At 39.1% G+C, this 19206-nt stretch overlaps 1 protein-coding gene across 9 annotated transcripts in view; it reads left to right on the forward strand.

Moving 5' to 3' along the window:
* PIGN (phosphatidylinositol glycan anchor biosynthesis class N) overlaps window positions 1–19206 on the forward strand; it is a 110479-nt gene that overhangs the window by 25885 nt on the left and 65388 nt on the right. For 8 of the 9 annotated variants that reach the window (XM_067290961.1, XM_067290963.1, XM_067290965.1 and 5 more), the window contains 5 exons: window positions 1080–1186; window positions 7047–7171; window positions 8428–8558; window positions 13656–13772; window positions 18310–18350. In XM_067290961.1, the coding sequence (XP_067147062.1) occupies window positions 1080–1186; window positions 7047–7171; window positions 8428–8558; window positions 13656–13772; window positions 18310–18350 (521 nt within the window). The remainder of the gene's footprint in view (window positions 1–1079; window positions 1187–7046; window positions 7172–8427; window positions 8559–13655; window positions 13773–18309; window positions 18351–19206) is intronic. The other variant, XM_013940777.2, reaches the window with a different exon arrangement.

Here is a 19206-nt window from a genome sequence, read left to right on the forward strand (position 1 = left end):
TGGAAGTCTACAAAACTGCATTATATAATTGTGACATTGAGCAAATCGGCTAGATTGTCTGGCTATCCACTGACAGAAGAACATTTCCCCTGTGGGAGTTTACATAGACATAGTGGAAATAGCATCCCCAAGCTTTAACAGCTCAGCCATTGACTGAGGAATTTCATTAAACCTGCCTAATTTCAGATCTTTCCAGAATTTCAGAAGTTCACTTTCTTCTAGGTCTTCATCTTTATTTCCCCTTTCTCTGCTTTGCTGTCTTTACACTGGGTATGGAGTGAAATTGCCTTGTCCAGATGCTGTGTTTTCACATCAGTGAACCTACTGTTGTATTTTATGCCTGAACATAGTCCGATAGCTCTCCTTTTCATATTTCAAACCCATATTTTAAAGTTACAGGCCTTGAATATTGTCTTTATATAGTTGTCCGCTTGATTTTCAGTACTCGGTTGCCTTCCAGGGTTGATATACAGTAGCATCCATCCTGTCACTTTCCTTACCTGTGGTGTATGGTGACAGGACATTGTCTTAAATGATTCAGTTTAATAACTAAAGGTTAAGAGTCTGGGGTTTTGATACCGTAATCTGTCTTCTATCAGGTAATTACTAAGCAGTGTAGTAGCATGTTCTAAAAAGACCTCTGTATGTTCAAATGAGACCCTGGATGCTTTAAGTAACCCTCTGTTAAGTTTTCCAGTGAAACTCCTTTCTTCAAAATTAAATTCTGTATCCGCTTTATTTGCTTTAATTGGATTTTGTTCTACGCCTATCTGCTTTTCCATACTTTATTTCTTCACCTGAACATAAAGGATGACATTGACTCTCACCCCCCTCAGAGATGCTGATAAGCTAATGACTTAAAACAGTATCAAGGCTTCAAAGAACACAAATGACGGAGTAATTTAAATTAAGGGAAAATCTCTTCTTTTCTCTTTTCTTTTTTTCCCCAACTTCTCTCAGGATTGTCATTCTCGGTGTGTTTCTGCTCCTGTACATTAATATTCATATATTTTCAATTAAGAGAAAAGGAAGAAAACTTTTTGCTGTTGTCTTGCATTCCATCTATATTGTTTTTGCAGGTGCTAGTGGAGATCACGTTTATACGTTTTGTTACACAGCAGAAAGTGAAGATTTTGGAGCACAAGATGCAGCGAAGCTTGACACTTGGGTTTTTGATCATGTGAAGGTGAGCAAAGACTCTTTTTATGCTGCCTGTGCATAAAAAGCACAATTGGAAGATGATATTAATTTTATCTTTGTCTATAGATCTAGGAAGTACAGAATTTATGAAAGTTCTGTCATTTGGGTCAGTAATTAAAAACTGCTTGAATTGATTATCATCACTAGTGTACTGGAAATTTAAAGGAAGTATTTGTCATTCAACGCTAATTTTAAAAAATACACTTTTAAAATACTCTGTTTTTCTCTGAAGCTTGCATATAATCTGAAACCTATCCTTTCAGAATATTACAGACCCTTCAAAATCTTGATTTTATAATAAGTAGTATGGTATGCTAGGGCCAATAAGTCTTGATTATGAAAAAGAAATGGCGAATATTCTTCTTGATTAACTTCTGTCAGGATTCTACCTACTATAACTATGTTTCTTATTGTGGTACATGTAGTTGACTCTTATCTGCTGTGACTTGCTATGCTGTGGCTAACAGAGGAGCCTGAGCTAGTTCTGTGATAAAGGCAGCTTAGGCCCTGAAGCAGCATAACTCACATGGTGCTGTGCTCAGCTGACTCGAGTCAATGCTGGGCTTTGACTGTTCTTTTCTGTGATGCCCTCACTGTACGTATTAGTATCCCAATGCACATAGGTTGGTTTTTAATTATTTGTGAATGCCTGTGATCATGCTATGCTATCCCACTTGACCTGGATAATGAAATGTTGGTAAGTGGGTATTGGCTTAACTATTTATATCAATGGAACTATTAGATGAGTTTTGACTTTCTGGATCTCATAATAATGTTAAATGCAATTTAAGATTTAATAAAAATTTCCCACAAGATCTTTGTACTGTATTAGTGCAAGCCAAGGGTGGGTCTGCTTTAAAGAATGAAGTAGGTGGAAAAGGATTCATTATAGTTTGCTAATTCTCAAAGAAGTGATTTTTCTGAGTCTGCAAGTGGAAAGGTATTTTTTTCTAATTGCCATCCTCTCCCTGAACTTACACTTTTACCAGCTTGCATGTTGTAATGTGTATGAATAATACAAATCAAATTAGGCTTTTAATTTTACTTAAATAACTGTTGTCTTAAAGTTACATCCTGCTGTGATTTGGAGTTGCACAGGTATTTGAGGGTGGTACTATCTTTTTCTGCTTCAAAACACCTCACAACATTTCTTCTTTCAGATTATAATTATACGCCTACTGGTGACTTCCTCCTTGGAACCATCACCATTATTTTAAATACATATTTTGCCTATCTAAATTTCATGCTGTTGAATGGGTGGGACTTGAATGACTAGTCTAAAATGCTCATTCCACTAATCATCACTTCTGTTGCACATCAGTGATTGCTTCAGAAGCGTGAAAGCTTGAGGCTGACTGAAACTGAGGTCACTCTACTATTATAATTCCAGCAACTCCAGTAACAATAACAATTTGAATCTGAAATCTGCTTTGCTTAAAATATTTTTCTCTCCCATGCAGAGTTTTGTCTTAAATACTAAATGACATATCATTTGACCCTATCTTGGGCAAGGTGGTCCCTAGGTTTCTGCCTCTGCTCCAGGAAGTAAAAGACACTAAGGTCTCTTTGCTGTGTAGTCAGCAGATCCCAAGGGTGAGGAGGGCTGCTTGTGGCTTCCTCTACCCAACAAGCAGATAGGAATAAAATGGGGCCTGAAGTTTGGGGCTGTGAACTCTGGCACCCTCAAGTTGCTCTTTCTCTAAGTGCTAACCAGCAATAACTCAATTGGTAAGGAGATCTGTGAACTGTAACTAGTTTATATTTTATGGATCAGAAGCAGATTGCTTATAAATCATGAGTGGAGGAAATAAAATTTATGATGCTTTGTAGTTCCTCTTATGCCTGTTCATGGGACAAAGTGACCCTGTCCCTTACTTTTATCTAGACTTAATTATTTCTCTGACCCAACTGTCCATCTTTTTTGCATTTATAGATGGGTTAAAACTCTTTGTGGAATTTTATTCTGTGGTAATAGTTTGAGGATGGCTCAGACAACTAGATGGATGCAGAGCTGACTAAGCATTTTTGCCAGAAGCCTTCAAAATAATTAGGGCACTGAGCAGAATTTGCCTTAATGTGGCCTAGCAGTTTGCAGTTAAACAACCTTTACCTGGGCCATGCTTTGAGTTTCTGCTGAAGAAAAAATTAGGGAGCAAAATACTGTAAGACTAGGTTAACTAACAACAAAAACATAGTAGGTTTTTTTTTTTTGTGCATTTCTGATGTATTAAATTGTTTTTCTCAAAATATTTAACACTGAACTTTACATTTAGATCAAAATGAGTAAAATATCCCAGGCACTCATGCAGTCTTGAAGAGGAGAGTGTGTCAATAATGCATGTTTTAATTTCTTAAGTGTATCCTAACCTACAGCCATAAAAAGTTGACTTTTTCTGACTCAAATGGACATGGAGATGCAGATGGCAAACATTTCTCTTCTTCTTTGAACATAGTACTTTTTTTTCCTTTTGGTGGCCCCTTTTTGTTGGAAGAGGGCTGTGCCAAGACTTCAATTTCTCCCTTCTAGGCAGGGTGGGGATTGGAATTGAGAACTGAAAGATGTTAAACTCTGAATCTCTGCAGACGGAGTGTCATGACTCAATGCTTACCTCTGCATCTGGATTTCAACTCAAGTAGCTCTAACTAGCAGTACAGTGGTGGAGTGATTTATTAAAATAGGCATAGCAGTCTTGTGCATGAGCATGCTCAATTGATATAAACCTGGCATATATATGTTTATCCTGCCTTTGTACATTTAGTTTGCATCTAAAAATTGGCATAGCTATTTAAACCCTTGCATGAGCACAAATCAGCATGCACTGCTTTAATCAACCAATTCAATTAAATTGTCCTGGATTTATATGTGGAGGGGCTTCATGGCAGGAGCAAGTTTATGTGTAGTCTCTCTTTCTCCTTATGCATCCATGCAGTCAACAACAATTGATCAGTTCTATAAAACGAACCTGTTTGTAAGGAGGTTTCTCTCTGTGGGAACAAATGGTCCCCCCCCAAACTTATTAGACATCTATGAAACCTATATGTTCTTCAGACATTGGTAAATAATGTATTTGTTAGACCTTCTGGTCTCTTTTTTTTTATTTTTCTTTTTGATTTCTTCCACCCAAGAAGGGATATGATATGAAGATTTCATGTGGTACTAAGATTAGACAGTTTTAACCAAACTTCTTGTGTAATATTTTAATTAGTACTTGTATTATTATGGATCAACTTTTTGTTTATTATCACTGGTCTTATTAGACTGTGTATCAATTATAGCCAGGACATTATTTGTTGTTATTTGTCAGAAAAGTGAAAAGCTGGTTGGAATTCAGGAGATGCATCATCTACTCCTCATAAAGCTTTTCTTTAATATATTTTAGAGTCGCAGAAAAATGTAGGTTGGAAGGGAGCTCCGGAGCTCATTCAGTCTAACCCTCTGCTTGAAGAAGGTCCAGTTAGAGCAGGTTGCTCAGGCTTTGCCCAGCCAAACTTTTGGCATCTTCAAGGATAGAAACTCCACAACCTCCCTGGTCACCTCTTCCAATATCTGACTACACTTATGGGTTTTCCTTATCTAACTGGAATTTAATGTGTTTCGAATTGTCTGTTGCCTCTCGTCCTGTCACCAGACACCTCTGAGCAGAGTCTGGCTCCATCTTTTCCATACCCTCCCAGCAGGTAGTTGTAGACAGCAACTGGATCTTTCTGTAGCCTTCTCTTATTGAGACTGGAAAAACTGAGTTCTCTCAGCCTCTTAGTGTAAATCATGTACTCCAACCCCCAAATTGTTTTGGCGGCACTCTGCTTAAATACGCAAAGGAGGTAATATCACTAAACAGAGCAATTAAAAGGTTTAAAGGGGAAATAAAAAAAAAAAATCAAGGCAAAATAATGTAGCTAACGTATAGTGATGTCTTGGAAATTAGTGTCAAGTGGCTGTAGATCTTAAGTTTTGCAGATAATGAGTACCAAAAAGAAGAAGTATTTAGTATGCTGCAGGGAGATGTAAGGTTACTGTTGGTAACCACTAGAAAAAGATTAAGTGTTTATTGCCCCTTCCGTTTGCTGCTGTCCCACTTGCCAACTCATCATCTTTATCAGCCTAAGATAACTCTTTGCAGTGAACTTCCTGTTTGCTTTTTTTGGTAGACTTCTAAAAAAAATGTTTTGTGGGATGAAAAATTTGCTATTTGCTCTAGGAAAAGATGACGCATCTTAGATTACACTGTCCTTCCTTTTGTTGTCTTATTCTTCATTAGTCTGAGGTTAGGCAAGCTGTTCTGACTGCTGCTGGTCTGGGTTAAGAGGCTTCTTGTGCTTAGGGAAGTGAGGTATCTTTGGAATGTCGTGGGAACCCATCTAGTGGAAAAGAAGAATTTCAGGCCTTGCTTTGCTCCTGGAAAATTTTATTCATTCAATTAGTCCTTGACAGAAGAATACCTTTCTTTAAACGTTGATCTACTTTTTAAGTTTTAATTTCAGGAATTTACTATCTGTCTGTTTTGAAATGTTATTGGTGTGCTCTGGAAGGCTTTTTCGGTCTACCATCAAATATGTGCAGGTGGACACCTATGGGAAACTGAAACCTCTAAAAAATCATTATATTGCTATTAAAACAATGCTATCAGATTTTGGGTTTTATCCTTATTTTAAATATCTGTGGACGTCAGTCATAATTTTGTTTGGAGAAGAGCTGAAGTTGAGAACATAATAGCACTTGCATATGAATGTCAGTCTGCAGTTTGTGTATATTCCGAAAAAGTCTTTACTTTCTTGAATTTACTTTTATTAAAGTGGAATCAAGTATTTGTCATGATTTCCTGACAAAGCTGACAATGGTTCTCTTGCTACCAGCTTGGTTTTCCTCTTGGTACAGTGACTCTGGTTTATATAATGTGTGAGCTTCAGTTTTCGGCAACACCACCATTATCACGAAGGCGTCTACTTGTTAGATTCGTCTTTCCTATCGTGGCGAAAACGGATCATTGTGTCTGCTAGCATTTTCCCTAGACTGCTGTATGAAATCCAAAGGCACTTTCATATCTCTTACTGCTACTGAAAGGTTCTCTGTTTTTTTTTTTTTTTTTTTTTTTTTTTTTTTTTTTTAAACGAAATCCTACTCAACTTTGTTTCCTTGGGCAGTGCTGTTATTAGGGAGATCATGCTGAGATAGCTGTCTGCCCACATATTGCATTACTGTAATGTGGCTGGTCTACAACAGAATGGCCATGTCAAGGCTCATTCAACCTGAGGGGGAAATGCCCCCTGGCATCAGCCTCAGGGATGCTTAGGTAGCACATGTGCAAGGCAGATGTATGTTTTGTAGGCCATGTATTTGCAAAGCATGTTGTTGTTGTTGTTTTGTTTTGTTTTGTTTCAGTTTGGTTTCTATGAACGAGTTGTAGCTTGGTGCCTCAGTCCTGCAGAACCAGTTTCCAAAGCAAGAGTACTTCAGAGCTTTGCTTCCAGCTTTAAATCAAGAAATTAATAGAAATGGAAAGCCATAAATGGAGCTCAGGAATGGTGCATAGCTGTAATTATGTAGGAGGCAAAGAAGGGGTGATGCAGTTATCTGCTATCACTGCCTAAAGAAACTCAAAAAAAAAAACAAACCCTCAGGAACTTAGGAGTGTTGCATGTCTTAGATAAGCTGAAATCTTGGGTTGACTATATTGTTGGTACCTATCCTCCCATAGGTAAATTGGGAAGTAATTAATTTTTCTTTCATAATTCTAATAACTGCTAGTATTGTGACATGAAAACAGCTGTGTTTTAGTTTTGATAGGCTGCCTGTCATCTTGTTCCATTATACTCAGATTAATATTTTGATGACTTATTCCATACAGAGCTTCTTTAATTCTTCCAGAAGTAATCAAACGTTGTACTCTGCACTAAATGAAGAAAAAGTTGTTCTGTTCCTGCATTTGCTAGGCATAGACACAAATGGGCACGCTCACCGGCCAAACTCGAGGTAATTTGAAAGACTGAGTATATCTTTCCTATTAGCGTTGAATGCATACACTAACTTTTTTTCTTTTTTCTCTAAACTGTTTTTGTTAACAGTACTACTTATCAAGACAAAAACAAGACTTGTCTTGATGAGTTTCTGCAATAGGCCATGTAAGTCACTATGACTACTCGTGCTCTGAATTTTCTGGGGTTTGATGTTTTAAGGTCTTCTCTATATAAGTGACAAATTTTACTGTTTTCCTTTGCACTTTGTAATGCTCCTTCAGTCAAATCTGGTTTTTAGCAGATTGTCTTAAAGGTATGTTGGTCACTGCAGTTTTAAATGTAAAAGTGTAAACAGTTCTTGAATTCTGCATAGCAAAAATGGTAAGGTTAAATTTACGGAAAACAGTAAGTTCAGAAATAATAATGCTGGAATTTGCAGCCCTGTTTTAGCTTTCCTAGGACACTAGCAAAAAGAAAAGTTTAGATCATTAACAGTACGCATCATCTATTCAACTTGAAGTGTGCTATTTGAGAGCTTTCCTTTCACTTCTTCACATGCTCTGAATGTAAATTCTGTATTTTTCCCTTGCATACTTCAAAATCCCTGCCCTAATTTCTTACACCACTGCAAAATTTGTACTTGCTATATGTCTCATGCTCTTTTTAAAATTACTATAGATGCATTTTTAAAATTGACTTTTGCAACACATAGAAAACTTGATTGGGTGAAAGTTAATCACTACCGCTCCTTTTTTTTTTTTTTTTTTTTTTTTTTTTTTTTTTTTTTTTTTAAGATGCAGTTTTTGGGGTTAGCCTCTGTCCTGCAAAACTCTGGGGTCTGTGCTGGTCTGTGAAATATCTCAAAACAGTCCCTGCATCATAAATTCTTTATTTGATGTTCAATTACTAGCTCCAAATAACTTTAAAAGCTTACAATTTAGTTTCAATTTCCCACAATTCCTTAAGCTTTCACATTCACCTTCGTTTGCCTAATTGTTATGAGTGATTAAGTTATAGTCTTCAATCAAAGACAGATCAGATTTGAAACATGAAGCAGTTTCAAGAGCCTTAAAACTGCACTGTGACGAGGTAGTGTCTCATCTAAGAATTAGAGGAGAGGTTTCACATCTAGAATGCCTTTTGTTAGCTTGTGGTTCTGTAAAGGGTAAAGTTGTCCATAATCAAGGGACTGGGTGTGGATAACTTGCTTTACACCAAGAGCAAGAGCCACCTTGAATCTAATAATTTTTTTTTTTAATTTTTCCCCCCCAGGGAATACAAGGAGAATATTAGAAAAGTTGATGAGGGTGTAAAAGAAATTGCTTCAATGCTTGAAAATTTTTATGGAAATGATGGAAAAACTGCATTTATCTTGACTTCGGACCACGGAATGACAGATTGGGGTGAGCCTTTTTAAATGTTGATAGTTAGCTAACCTTTTGGGTGAGTATCTGGAGTGCGATTAGAGCTCTGTTCCTGTAGAAGCTTTGGAGCCTCTGCTTCGATTTGATATCCTAGGTTTTGCCTTTTATGAACCCTGTGTGAATTAGGAAAGAGGTAATGGGCTGCAGGGGACCTCCTCAGCCCTGTGACAACTGAGATGGGTAACTGGACAGCGAAAAAGAGTTAATTGGGTAAAGCTTAACTCATTTAGCAGCTGCTAGTAGGGGAGTGGGAGGAAGAGAAGGGGGAGCAAAAGACCTGAATACCACTTCTATCAGAGCCTCCCTGAAGAAAGCTGGCCTGGGCAGGAGATGATTGTGTTATTTGGCTGCTAACAGCAAATTTGGGCTTGTTCAAGACCACATGGGACAGAAATGCTTAACACTTTGTTACTCTGAAGTGCCTGGGGGAGGTGAAGGGAGTCAGGCAGTTGGAGACAAACTTTGTCTTTTTGCTTATTTTGGCCCTTAGGTGCATGAGAAAGGATGGGACTGCTATGTGATCTTTTCAGAGGAGGCTGGAGCTGCAGAGTAGGTGGAGCAGCTGAAAGCACAGGAGGGAGAGTGAGGCAGGTGGCTGGCCAGGCTGGTACCTGCAGGGGGCACTTGTGAAGGGCATGACCACAGTGGCCAAATGACTTGAGGCAATTTTGGTGTAACTGGATTAGGGCAGATGGGGAGAGTTTATTGTGGTGAACTCATTTAGACAAATTTCCCCCTCCACCCCCACCTGCAAGAATTTTAAGAACATTCCTGTCCTTGCGTGCAGCCAATTAAAGTGAAAAAAAGTCTCTCTTAACCCCGTAAAACACAAGGATACCAGTTGGGATACCAGTTAAACTTAAATTTCAATTAAGTTTTAGCAGGGTTAAATTACACCTTTATACTGCTTTCATACGGGGCGGGGGGGAGCGCTTAGTGTGGTGTTCTTTGATCAGCTCAGGTTTTCCCCTTAATATTCTTCCTAGCCTTTTAACACATTAGTGGCTGTGCTAAGGGGCAAGTTTGTTTTTAAAACCTCGACTACCTATCTTTTTAAACATTGATAAAACAGTAATTCTACTACATTGCAAACAATAAAAAGGAAGAGCTGTTTTAACAGTCCCATGTGGGAGCAGTGGTGCTGTCATAGAGGATACAGAGTAACTGTAACCTTTCTTGCTGGTAGTCAGAGATTAGAGATAGTGCTATGGTGGTCTGTTTGGGTTTCTAAGGGAATGTGAGTGGAACCTGCCTAACCTTTTAGTGGAAAAGTTCAAAAAAAAAAAAAAAAAGTCTATATCCCAACTTTCAAAAGAGAAATGTAGATTAAAAAGACTATAAATAAAAGTATGCTTGGGTGCTTTCTTTCAGTCAGTTATAGGTAGCCTTAGCCTGCAAAGAAACTTCCAGTTTCAGTGATACTTGTTTGAACAGCATTTAAGGCTTGTACTGAATACAAGTGCTAATCCTTGTTCCAAGCAATCACTGTGATTCTGTGAAAGAAAGCTTATGCATCAGTCACAAATCTCATTCCTCCTCCTCCCCCCCCCAAAAAAAAATAAAAGGAAAAAAAATCGGAAACAGTTTGCCAATTTTACGTGCTTCTGGCTTTGGGGGTGCAGTAGTATGGGCAGTCTCTGAATGTACAAGAATTTGGAAGTGAAGCAAAATAAATGGATAAATGACCAGATATAGCATTTGGTAATTCTGAGTTACAAAGAAAACTAAACTCCAGGAAGCAGTAAACCATGACAGCTTTGGTGTCTAGTGCTTGTAGAAACTTTCTATGCTGGGTGTATCTGTAGCTATTATTTGTGATACTTTTGAACCAGGGATGCTTCAGGTGTGGTCATGACAAAACTCAGGGTCATACATTTTGTGTGCTATCCTGAACTTTTCAAGTGGATGGGATGCAGATTTGTTCTGTTATCAGAGATGAGAAAAGTATTCATTTACTTATTTATTCAAAATTGGCCTATTACTATCTGCTTACTTGCAAAACAGTCCATTTGAATATTATTTACTGTTGAGCTGTCTGTCACTTATAATAAAAAAATTTAATTCCAATGTATATTTTTTCTTCAGTATTTCAAGTAATCACTTCATTTTTTTTTTTTCATATGATCAGAGGGAACTCAGGAGGTCTGATCTCCTGTTCTCAAAGCAGGGTCACCTATGAGGCCAGACTGGGTTGTCCAGTCGGGCCTTGAAAACCTCCAAGGATGGATCTGCACAGCCTCTCTGGGCAACCTGCTCCCCTGCTTGGCTCTCCTTGTGGGGGAAAAGTTTTTCTGTATATCCAGTCTGAACCTCCCTTGTCTCAAATTATACCTGTTGTCTCTCATCCTTCCACCACGCACCTCAGTGAGAGCCTGGCTCCACCTTCTTGCTAACCACCCTCACAGGTACGGGCAGACTGCTCTTAGGTCTCCCCCAAACTGCCTCTTCTCCAGGCTGCAGAAGCCCCAGTCCCTCAGCCTCCCCTCGCAGGGCAAGGGCTGCAGCCCCCACCAGCTCCAGGGCCCTCTGCTCATCTTGCTGCAGTTGGTTGATGTCTTTTCTCTACTGGGGGGCCCAAAACTGGATGCAAGTATCTAGAGGCCATGTCATGAGTGCTGTATAGAGGGAGATAGCCTTTCCCTCGATCGCTTGTCTGTGCTTCTGTTAATACAGCCCATAATGTTGTTGGCCATCTCTGCTGCCAGGGTGTGCTGCTGGTTCATGCTTAGCTTGTGTCTGCTCAGGTCCTTTTCACAGGTTTGTGTGTGTACATATATGTGTATATATATTCGTGTGTGTATGTATATATACATGTATGTGTGTGTATGCATACACATACGTATAGCCAGATACTATTCAAATACCTGCCTTTCATCTGCATAAGCCTGAATCTGCTTTCCAGTTAGCATGTAGGTTCGTGTCAATAGGTGAACATTGTTCAGCTTTGCTGTCAGTGCATCTGGAAGGGCAGCTAGGGAAAAGGTAGTAAAAACTATCCTGAGACATTCTTCTTGTGAGCTGGAGCTTTTGAAGAGGAAAGAAAAGGTGATAAGTCTAATCTCTCAGGCTCTGAAAGCTTCTGGTCTGTCGTCGTTTTCTCTGTCATTCCCTTTTTGTTTAAAGAAGAAAAAGCCTGATTTTATGCCAGGGAGTGTTAATGATATCAAAATTGACTTCAGTGAGTGCAAGAGCAAGCCCATACGAGATGTGCAGGACCTCAGCCAGCAGGCTGAAGGCTAGTTCAGAAGCCTTTTTATTAGAGCTGTAGTTTCGGCAACCGCTGGCGTTTTTCAGTGACTCTTTCCAGAATGGGATGGACGCCAAGTTTTAAAAACAAAAAGTTGCTGAGGGAAGAGAACTTGCTCTAAACTTGGCACAACCCAGGAACTTGTGGTTATTGGCAAAGACCAATGAACTCATTTGCTTTCCCAGTGTGCGATTTTGCTTTAAGCTAGTCTTGGTGGCAGGTGTTTGCTAGCGTCGGTGGTCCCACGCTCGCCCTCACCTCAGCCTCTTGCCCCTGCTGCTGGCCGGCGCCCTGCTGTGTGGTGCGCTGGGCTAGGGGCAGCAGCTCAGCCTGCAGCGCCCTCTCCCTCCCTTTCCCCTGCAAAGCTGTGTGTTTTTGGGGACGGGGTGAAGCAGGGAACAGGCCCAGCTGAAAATCAGTATTTTGCCCTGTTATAGTTCACATCTGGCTGAAAACTGGTTCTTATGCAGAGGCTGGGCAGGCCTGCCTCTCTCGGCTGCGTCCGCATTCGAGCATGAGCCTCAGTAAAATGCTGAGAGAGCTGGTGGCTCATCTAAAATGAAAGCTCACCAAAACCAGCACTTTTCTCCTGTGATGGAAAGAAATAACTGATGCCGGGAGGATAGAGGAAGCACTCTCCCTGCAAATGGAAAATTCTCCATCTGCTCTTTTCCCAAGCTCCACAAAGAAGAAATGTTGTTGCTACTTTTGAGGCCGGAGAATGCCTTGCAAGGGGTTTCTTTACTTCTGGATTCTCTTATCATGTCCAGATCTGTATGTTCTTAAGCTTAGGGTTGTTTAAAAGGAAGCAAAACTGGCTTTTCTTTTCTGCCATAGCAGTTACACATTCAGTCTTAGCACTATTCCCAGTTTTGTCTGATTCTGTAAAATACTGTGGAACTATGTGCTATTCTCTCATGCCATTCATAATTTTCATAAATGCACACACGTGTATATACGTGTGTGTATATATAGATAGATAGATATATACACATACACACACAGAGAGGAAGAGTGTATGTCTATACACACGTAAAATATATAATCATGTGAAGTGTGCAGTGACCGGCATAGAGTTTGTATGACAATCTCATTCCCTCCATGACTGGCTTATATCACTGCTGTGATACTTCACCCACTGAGCTGAATGATCAACATTTCTATCAAGCTTGTGTGGCTTCTGCTTCAGTGCAGCTGCTGCTGAGACGTCATATTATTAAAGCTTTCTCCTCTTGGCAGCTGATATGTTAATTTGGAAGAAATTAATTTCCTCAGGGAAGGAAGTCATGTTTTATCAATTTTTAAGGAGTGTACTACCAGGCTTTAAAATAGTAAAAATGAACTTGCATCAATAAGAAAGTGTGGTGGTCATTGTGCACATTCTCTTGTTTTTGAAATAGAAGTCTAATCCTTATTTAGGTACCAAAGAGACCAGTTTTGTATGATTTTAGGCACATGTGCCTGATTTTACACAAATGAATCATCTCTGGTTTCCATGGAACATTCAGGATGGGCATGTACATGCTTTTTGAGCAGTTGACACTTCTACATCTTTCCAATACTTTGGCTTTGATTTCTGTTTCTGTATCTTAAGAATCAAGAGAAAAACCTGCTAATACACAGCTTATATATTTTTATAGACTTGATTTTTAAATGGCAGCCATTTCCATCCTATAACTTGAATTCAGCCTTAGTTGTAGAAAATAAAATGTGAAACTAGAGCAGGTTGTCTATAACAGGAACTTAGATATATGTACTTTTTTTTTTTTTTTTTTAACACCATGCATCTTGAAGTTTGTTTACACTGGTTTTGATTTGGTGCACTTCAGGATCCCATGGAGCTGGTCATCCCTCAGAGACCTTAACACCACTGATTGCTTGGGGTGCTGGAGTGAATTATCCACAGAGGGTTGCATCCCAATTCTTTGAAGACAATTTTTTGAAAGGTATGTAAAATGCAAAACTTTAAGTGCAGAATTTTGGTTGAAGGACAATGTTTGACCATTGCACCTGTTTGGCTTCACTCAGTGGCTTCACTCTATTCAAGGTAATGTGTCTTGCTTTGTGCAGTGTGGAAAGGAAAGGTGACAGTGCATGTGTGTGGAGCATGTTGCAAAACTGTATAGGTAATATCAGAGTAATTTTTCTTTTCTAATTGTTGAATTGAGGACTTTCTCTCTTTGGGTACAGGAGAATATTCATATTCTTATAACTTGGTTTCAGGGGAGGCTTAATTCTTAGGAAGCCTCCTAGAGGTTAAAAGCTATCTGTACAGAAACGTGAAACTTGGCATGTCCTAAGACCCTTTTCTAGCTTAACAGCAGAACCCTGGGAACCTGTCAGGGGCTGTCTTATCTCATTTTAATCCTTGTGGCTCTTGTGGAAATGTAAACAGTCTTTCTCAGTAAAAAGTGTCATGACTCTTCTCTGTTACTTTTCCTCTTTGTAATTTATTTAAGGGGAGTAGACATTACCGTGTTTGTTTGTTTGTTTTAATACCTGTTTAATATTTCAAATATATAACATAATAAATAGTGACTTATTGAAATTTTTCTGGGGTTCTAACAATGCATGTGATAAACTGTGCAAGCTCTTGCTTTATATACGCTCTGTTTTTGCAGCCTGCTTTATTTCTTAATCCTGAATCTCTTAGGTTATTACTCAGGATCAAGGAGGTAATGGTTTTCTATTTTATTGAATTGTTTGTCAAGCTACATTAGAGAAGAGAAAACAGGCAGAAATGTCTTCAGCCCTGAGGTTTTAACTCCACCCTGCTCTTGAAGATTCATGGTAGCTAAGATTATATAAACATGACTTCTCAGATGTAGATCATACTAACGTTTCACTTTCTGTGGTCACTGGCTGGTAAAAAATTACGACATCTCTAATAGATTTGAAAATAAGTTGGGGAACAATGGACAATAGAGTAAAAATGACTGATTTTGATGCATGTTTGTGATGGATGATCTATTAGACTTCTAAGGACACTTAGTATCTTCAAGTGTCAATCTGTAATAGCTGGTTTTTACAGCTTTCACAGTTCTTTTCATTCCCAGCGGTTTTAGTACAAACCTTGGCATCTGACTTCGAGTAATGATGAAAATGGTGTGAGAGCATTTGGAAAGGTTGAAATAAGTATTGAGCTGACTTCCAGCTACACAATGGAAGATTTTTAGCTGTTACCTGTTAGAAAATGTTTGTCCTCTTAAGGAGGGAATGTCTGCACCCTGCTGTGTCCCCTGGATAGTCTTGCACTGTGGGTTTTTTGTTGTTGTTGTTGTTGTTGTTGTTTTTAGCTTTCCTTCTGGGCTTGCTCTGCAGCTTTCCATCTGAAAAGCATGGTGTAAGTCTGCTTAGAAGCTATGTTTACAGCTTCTTAATTGTTAGGAATAATCTTTTTTTGAATAATGAGAATGTCTTCTAATAGCTGAGTACTCTCTCTCTGCAGTAGTACATTGCAGCTCCCAGTAGGCTACATGGCTTAAAAATAAAGTGGTTGTTGAAATGGAACTTGGCACTTCTGCAGATCAATACAGAGAACAACTCCTACGCTAAGTTATAACCCCACAGATATTTTCATAAAGCTGAGATGTGAAAGAAAAGATGTTTAAAAGAAGTCTCCTGCAAAGTTCTCTGGATTCGCCTTTTCTGCTCCTTACAAAAGAAGCTGAAACTGTGCATAGGAAAGGAGAACATCCTGAGATTGCTGTATCACTGATGTATGTAGGTGTCCAGCTTACATTTGACACAGCATGCATCAGTGTTCCGAGTTCTTGCATCTACTGGCAATCCTTCCTAATATCTCCGAGTTAGTTGTTCATGGAAACAGCACAGTATTTTCAAAGCTGACAAACTTACACTCTGTTCAGTGCAAGCCAGCTCAAAGTTCAATGCAAGCGGCTCAGTGAATTGTCTCTTTTCTCATCATCCCCATCAAGGGTAGATATTCCCGGAGGCAGTGCCTTCAGTGAAGACTTAGTCTGTCCAATTTGTCATGGGATGGTGGTGTGCTCCTCGGGATGCTCCGAGATGACAGCCCTCTCCTTATCGGTCTCTTCACCTGTGCTTCGTCTTCCCTCAGGGCTAGCCATATAACCATCTTGGGCAGATTCTTGATGGCAGAGCCGCATCCTGTGGGTAATGAATAGTATTGCCCATTTGGTTATTGGCTTGACCTTTCTTCAGAAAGGAGAATATTGAGCTGCTGTCTGGCTTCTCAATGCAGGGCCTGCCAGATGCTTTGCAGTGTGAACCTGGAGAAGTCAGTAAACTAAATGCACTGTCTTCTGCAGCAGAAGGATATGCAGTGGTAGGCTTCATCTGCAGGCGTTCCTATTTCAGAGGGTGCTTGGCCTGGCTTGTTGCAGCTGAGGGAACTCTGTATATTGCTTCACTAGTTTTGCTTGTGTGAGTGTTTTTGCGAGATTTTATCTTTGTCATGTAGCCTTATACTTAGTCTCGTTTTTTAACTGGTACTTTTCTGCTGCTTTCCCTGGATTCTTAGCATGTGACTGCTCAGCAGATTGCAGTAAGAGCAGGGCAGGATAAAGAAAAAATCCTATCAAACAGGTGGAAAACTGTGCTGAACATTTTATGGGAAACCTAGATAGTGAGCTGGAGTCATAAAAACATTATGGCCAGATTTAAATCCAAGATGTTTCTTTTTTCACTCACGTGAGCGCAACCCAGACTGGCCAGTCAGCAGGTTTGTCCCAAAAAACGAAACTAAGTATAAGGCTACATGACAAAGATAAAATCTCGCAAAAACACTCACACAAGCAAAACTAGTGAAGCAATATACAGAAATATAAACCTGTTTTTCCAGGAAGCAAAAATGAGCAAAAACTTGTTCATTTTGTCATAAATTTAACACAGAGTTCATGATTAATGCTGATAATACTTCCCATGTATTGCCATGGGAACGCCTTGTAACTGTATTTCTTACTGTTGTTAAGATACATGGCTGCTGTTTAGAGTGCTCTTTGCACATAAATTACAATGAAGCTGTAATCAGACCCCTGAAAGTAGCTGTGGTATAAGCTAATTGCTGAAAATTAGTTTTGCACATACAATGCTCAAAATAGCAGTATTTCCTGTCTTGGGCAGTTTTCAGCCTAGACGGGTTGGGTCTGGCATGGACAGGGTCCACTGAAAGATGGAGATAGGGAACAGTCTAGGGTTTGAGTGTGTATTGTTGTTTGGAAAATAAATAAGGTAGAATCAGAATTTTGAACTATGGTTTATCAGTATTCTTAGTGTAGAGTGTATCTAGTGCATTTAAACCTTCACTTTTATATGAACACGAAGGATGCTTTTAGACAACGTGATTATATAGGGAATAGTCTAAATGAGCCGGCTGCAATTCTGAGGTGCTGGGCAGGCTCCTAGTTTGGTCTGTGCTGTTCTGTATTCCTTGATGTCAATTAGAAGATGCATTAACAGAAGACAGTGACCAGCCCATTTAGCTTTTTGTGTATACTGAGGACAGGGGCTTGTCCCTGTTGCTAAACGTTACTTGTGGCTCCTCAGTGGAGGACAACTGCCACTGACTTGATTACTGCTATCTGTACTTGAGACCTGCTCCAGGTAGGTGATTGACTGCTGACAGCATTTTAAGTACTGTGTTAGCAAGTCTGTTTCAGCCCCTATCACTTTTTCCTAACTGCATTTCTGTTCCCTCCACCCCACCCCCCACCCCGCCATGTTATTGCTGTGAGTAGTGGGGCAGTTAACTTGAACATTTGGAAAAGAACATGGATGGGAAAAAGAAACAAAACAACTAAACTCTATTTTGAAATAACTCTTCACCCCCCAAAGAAAACAGACAATTTCCTCCTCATTTCCTAAGAGGCTAATGGGGAGCAGAAAAATGCTGTTTTTTGAACCAACTTTTTATATGATGTGCCACAGCTTCAGGGGCTAGCAGTACGTTTGACTTTGTCTACGCTTTCATTGTACTTGTTCTGATTGCTAAATCATTGAACTTTTCCCTTGAGCTTGCTCTTGGCCAGCATTGCCTATGGCAGGCATGAAGTGTGTTTACCACTCTGTACCAGTATATTGGGGACTTTGGGTTAACCTTTTTTAAAACTATTAAAGAGATTTAAACAGACCTTCTCCTAAACCTGCATTTGAATCTTTCAGTTGGCACAGAGGTAATACATCACCTTCTGTGCTGTGTTGAAGAAGAAGAAAAAAAGAAAAAAAACGCGGACTTTCTTCAACTGATCTGGGTCACAATTGCAGCAGCAATTTATCCTGATGGATAAAAGAAAATGTGAAATGAAATGAAAATGTTTTACTCGTTCTGCCTGTTGAGTTCCATCTGTAACCCCTCTTGAGCTATTATCCTAAAGCCAAATTATAATTTTCTTTAGTAACAACACTTTACAAAAACTGGCAACAAGACATTATATGTCAGCTGAATTATCCCTTTCAAATCTATTTAGATTAACTATTCATGTGCTCTGTTATTTCTTGTAGAATGGAAACTGGAGAACTTGAAAAGGCTGGATGTCAATCAGGTATCAAACATACCTAATTTAGTAGGTCATAAACTTTCTTTTTAAATCATGAGTTTTGTGTGATTTAGACTAATGGAAAGTACTTGAATGAGTGATCAGACATAACATTTTTCTGGAATATGTTACATAATGTTAAATGAAGAGTTGCAGGAACTGCCCTCAGACTAAACATAACATGAAAAAGCTTAAATCACGTGTTAACAGATGTGGCAACTACATACAACATCTCTTCCTGAAGAAGACTTATCACACCATTTTTAATTATTTGATCATATGGCGTTTTAGAAAGAATGCAGAACAGTATGCTAGATACTCCTTGAAAGTTTGATGCAAGTTATCTCAAAAGTTCTTTGAATAGCATCTAATGTTTTCAGAGTAAGTTTTTCCAAAAAAAAAAAAAAAAATTTTTTAGAAATAATTTATGATGCTTTCCTTCTACTTTCTACTTTGAAAGCATTTTGGAACTGAGCTTACTCTTCCTCCTCTATGCATCCTGGGAAGGTGCCCAGCTGAACACAAAGCATGGTCTAATGCTTGCCCTAGTTAGTGAGCACTTGCCCTGTGCTTTTTACTCTACTGCAAAGTTGGCTACATGTGTGTTCAGTGTGGTTTTCCACCATTATCTGTTTTGGTGTCTCTTTTTTTGTCATTTTTTTCCAGATGCTGCTATCATTATGAAATCAACTTTTGCTATACTCTTGAATTGTGTGGGTTGTTTTTTGTTTTGGTTTTTAGTAAGGTCTGTGATTAAGCCCCAGCCATGTGGCAATTTAGGCAAATATATAGCGTGGTACTGTAAAGGAAGAAAAAAAGTGAACTTTTTAACCTTTGATACTGAAGCAGCAAAGCTGTTTTT

Source organism: Apteryx mantelli, chromosome 2 (assembly GCF_036417845.1).
Source record: "Apteryx mantelli isolate bAptMan1 chromosome 2, bAptMan1.hap1, whole genome shotgun sequence".
Lineage (NCBI taxonomy): Eukaryota > Metazoa > Chordata > Aves > Apterygiformes > Apterygidae > Apteryx > Apteryx mantelli.